This window comes from Camellia sinensis, unplaced genomic scaffold, assembly GCF_055761805.1.
Source record: "Camellia sinensis isolate YWXY unplaced genomic scaffold, ASM5576180v1 Unanchor13, whole genome shotgun sequence".
In the NCBI taxonomy this organism is placed as follows: Eukaryota; Viridiplantae; Streptophyta; class Magnoliopsida; order Ericales; family Theaceae; genus Camellia; species Camellia sinensis.
Genome location: NW_028129009.1, coordinates 505,231 through 508,970, shown reverse-complemented (window position 1 = coordinate 508,970; position 3,740 = coordinate 505,231). Strand labels below are relative to the sequence as shown.

Sequence of the window (3,740 nt, the reverse complement as noted above, 5' to 3'; positions counted from 1 at the left end):
TGGTTTGAATTTTTTCTTTTAAAAATTAATTTTTAAGTTTTTTTTTCCCATTTTGTAAATATTTATTTTGGGCCATTTTCTTCGAATTTTTTAAAATGTTCCAATATTAATAATTAATGAATTAAACTTATAAAATTAAAAATACAAAAAAATCAATTCCTAATACAAACCAATCATTCAAAATCATTGAAATATTTTTCTTCAACAGCTTGGTTGAGTGTCTAAATCAACCACTTCTGAAACTGTAACCTGTGATAGCCTGAATGAGAAAAGATAAAATTTGAAATCAACAATACCTAAGGAAAAAATCAGTTTCAAATAATTAATGCCACAAACCTTTTCATCGGAATTAGTAATTTAGTAAATTAGCATATTCATAAGAAACACTGCAACAAAACTGAGAGTTTTACACCCTATAATAAACAGAACAAGCGGTGAAAATACTTACAACATCGAGATTATCTATGTATTTCCGGAAGGAAACAAAAATGCAACAATCCAAAATCCATGAAGTGTTTAAGCCAGGAAAACACTGAAATTCAAACATTTGTATATGTTTGTCACTAACCTGTCGTATATTGTAGGGTGACAATAAAATTTTCAAAAATATATTAAAATAATTTTTTAGAAAAAATCAACCAAATCTACAGTACCTAAAAAAAGTTAAAACAAGCCTCAAGCTGTTTAATTCAACCACAATAACTCGTAAACTCTAATCCTATTAGTTACAAGTAAACATAGACCATATTCAACCCAATAACTAGAAAAACTAACATTAAAGGCCATTGCAAATCAATGACTAGCCACATATCATAGAAACACATCATCGACACCAAAAACTATAAATTTCATTCGATCGGTGCGAGCTGTGTAGATGGAAAATGAGAGAGAGTTAGAAAAATCTGATTTCCTGAAAACAAATCACAGATCGAGGAGAAAGAGCGAGACAAAGATAGAGAGAGTCCTTACCTGAGAGTTGCCAAAGAGAGAGAGTTGATTGTGAAGGTCAATCGGTGCGTGGGGCTGCGCAAATGAAAAACGAAGAAAGTGAGATGAGATGTTTGGATTTGAAGAGATTAGGGTTTCTCAGTTTTGTTTGGGCAAAAAATATCTACATAGATCGAATAAATGAACGGTCCAAATTTTTCAAAAAAAAAAATTAAAAAAATAGTGCGGGCGGTTGTGGTGGGTGCGGGTCAAACCCGCAACCTGCCCACATTCTGAAAAATTAAAATATTTCAAACCGCACCCTATTCTATTGTATTTGCAAAATCGCCCATACGCATGCGGGTAGGGTCGGATAGGGGGGTTTGTGTGGGTCGGATAACCCTATGCCCGGCCTTGCAGTTACCAGTCTAGTTTTCAGTTCTTGAAAAGCTGACTCATGTTGATCATTCCAATCAAATGGTACATTTTTTTGTGTCAACTATGTCAATGGCATAGCAAGTTTTGAGAAGTCTTTCACAAATCTTCTGTAGTAGCCAGCAGGCCCCAAAAAACTTCGAACTTCTGACACATTGGTTGGTCTAGGCCAGTCCACAATAGCTTCAATTTTCTATGGGTCAATAGAGATACCCTCCTTGTTAATTACATGCCCCAGAAATGTTACACTGTCAAGACAGAATTCACATTTGGACAACTTTGCATACAATTTCTTTTCTCGTAGAATCTGTAAAGCTGTTCTTAGATGATTTTCATGTTCTTCCCTGCTTTTAGAATAAATCAAGATATCATCAATAAACAGAACTATAAATTCATCCAGAAATTGTTTGAAAACCCGATTCATAAGGTCCATAAACGTAGCAGGTGCATTGGTTACCCCAAATGGCATTACCAAAAACTCGTAATGCCCATATCTAGTTCTGAATGTAGTTTTCTCTATGTCTTCTGCCTTAACTTTTAGCTAGTGATACCGGAATCTAAGGTCTATCTTAGAGAACACTTGTGCTCCTTGAAGTTGGTTAAATAGATCATCTATTCGGGGTAGTGGGTACTTATTCTTGACAGTTACTTTGTTCAACTCCCGATAGTCTATACACAACCTTAAAGATCTGTTTTTCTTCTTAACAAATAGGACAGGAGCACCCCAAGATGAAGAGCTCGGGCAGACAAACTTCTTATCTAACAATTCCTGAAGTTGAGTTTTCAATTTTTTCAATTCAAAAGTGGACATTCTGTATGGGGTTTTAGAAATTGGTTGTGTTTCGGGTACATCATCAATAGTAAACTCTATTTCCCTATCAATTAAATCCTCGGGCAGTTCATTTTGCAATACATCAGGAAATTCATTTACTATTGGGATGTTCTCTATAAGAGGGCTATCATAAGTCGCAGTCAAAACACAACACATATACCCTCTACATCCCTTCCTAAGCAGTTTAACAGCTTTCATGGCGTAAATCAAATATGGGGATGGAACTACCCCATTCCTAGTAAACACAAATTCAGGTAAGCCAGATAGACGAAACACAACAGATTTAGTCACACAATCAATAGTTGCACAGTACTTCGTCAACCAATCCATACCCAGTATGCAATCAAAATAGTCAATACCCAATGACAATAAATCAACATATAGTGTCACATCACCAATTATTATTTCACATGCCGGATAAACATAAGTACATACCATAGAACCCCCAGATGGTGTACATACAGATAATAAATAATTCATGGGTTTTAAAGGTCTAGTTAATTTCCGAGAAAAGGCATGCGACACAAATGAGTGTGTAGAACTAGTATCAATCAAGACATATGCATTTTGATTACAGATGGAAATTATACCTGACACCACAGACTCAGTGTTCTGTACATCCTTGGGAAATAGTGTGAACACTCTCCCTTGCCTTAACTTCTCATTTCCCGTGTTACCCCTGGTATTAGTTCTTGTATTTGTTCTTGCTATAGAAGCAGATCCGGCTGAATTTGTCGCAAGACGGTTAGCATCATCAGATCTCAGCGGACAATCTCTAACCATGTGGCCCGTCTTGCCATATCGAAAACAAGCACCTGATGCACGGTAACATGTGCCTTTATGCTTCCTTTCACAATCGGGACAATTTGGAATAGATCCACCACTTTGACTAGAGCTACTGGAGGATCCTGTATTCTGCCTTTTTGAAAATGACCAACCCTTCCTAAGATTAAATCTGGACCTTTTACCCTTCCATTCAGTTGTTGGGGCTAGAGTTTGTTTCTTTGCTGCCAAAATGGCCTCAGCCATCAATGCCCTATCAAGTACTTCCATATAAGTAGGCAACTTTAGAATGCCTACTCGATCAAACACGTCCAGATCTAATCACCCTTCAATTTTTTGAGCCTTTTTGTAATCTGTGTCAACCATGTGAGGAGCAAATCTGGCCAACTCGGAAAACTTAACCTCATACTCGGCTACAGAGATCTTGCCTTGCTTAAGTTCTTGAAATTTTGACATCTTACGGTCTCTGAAGCATTGGGAACAATATTTCTCATAGAATATTACTTTAAACTAACTCCATGTCATAGTTCCACTGCCATCTTGGATAAGCATCCACCATCGTCTAGCTTATTCTTTCAGAGTATAAGTGGCCAAAAGGACTCTCTGCATTTCCTAGCACAAAAATACTTCAAATATCTTTTCCGTCTCTAGCAGCCATGTTTCGGCTTTCAACGGCTTAATCCCATCCAAAAAGATTGGCGGCTTCATTTTATTGAACTTCTGTGTTAGTGCAATAATATCAGTGTTGTCCAGCTCAACTGGC

At 36.7% G+C, this 3,740-nt stretch overlaps 1 protein-coding gene across 1 annotated transcript; it reads right to left on the bottom strand.

Moving 5' to 3' along the window:
* Window positions 1–1,555: 1,555 nt before the first annotated feature.
* LOC145814842 (uncharacterized) lies at window positions 1,556–3,247 on the bottom strand. The gene is made up of 3 exons (XM_082911834.1): window positions 2,213–3,247; window positions 1,914–2,131; window positions 1,556–1,706 (listed from the first exon to the last, which is right to left on the bottom strand). The coding sequence occupies exons 1-3, from the start codon at window positions 3,245–3,247 to the stop codon at window positions 1,556–1,558; spliced, it is 1,404 nt and encodes a 467-aa protein (XP_082767960.1).
* Window positions 3,248–3,740: the final 493 nt, after the last annotated feature.

Excerpts from the sequence above, each read along its gene's own strand:
- LOC145814842 (XM_082911834.1), bottom strand. The coding sequence starts at position 3,247 with ATGGAAGTACTTGATAGGGCATTGATGGCTGAGGCCATTTTGGCAGCA. Across the intron at positions 2,132-2,212 it reads TAGAGTTTACTATTGATGAT|GAATTGTTAGATAAGAAGTT; the intron begins GTACCCGAAACA and ends ACTCAACTTCAG. Across the intron at positions 1,707-1,913 it reads AAGATAGACCTTAGATTCCG|GGAAGAACATGAAAATCATC; the intron begins GTATCACTAGCT and ends TTCTAAAAGCAG.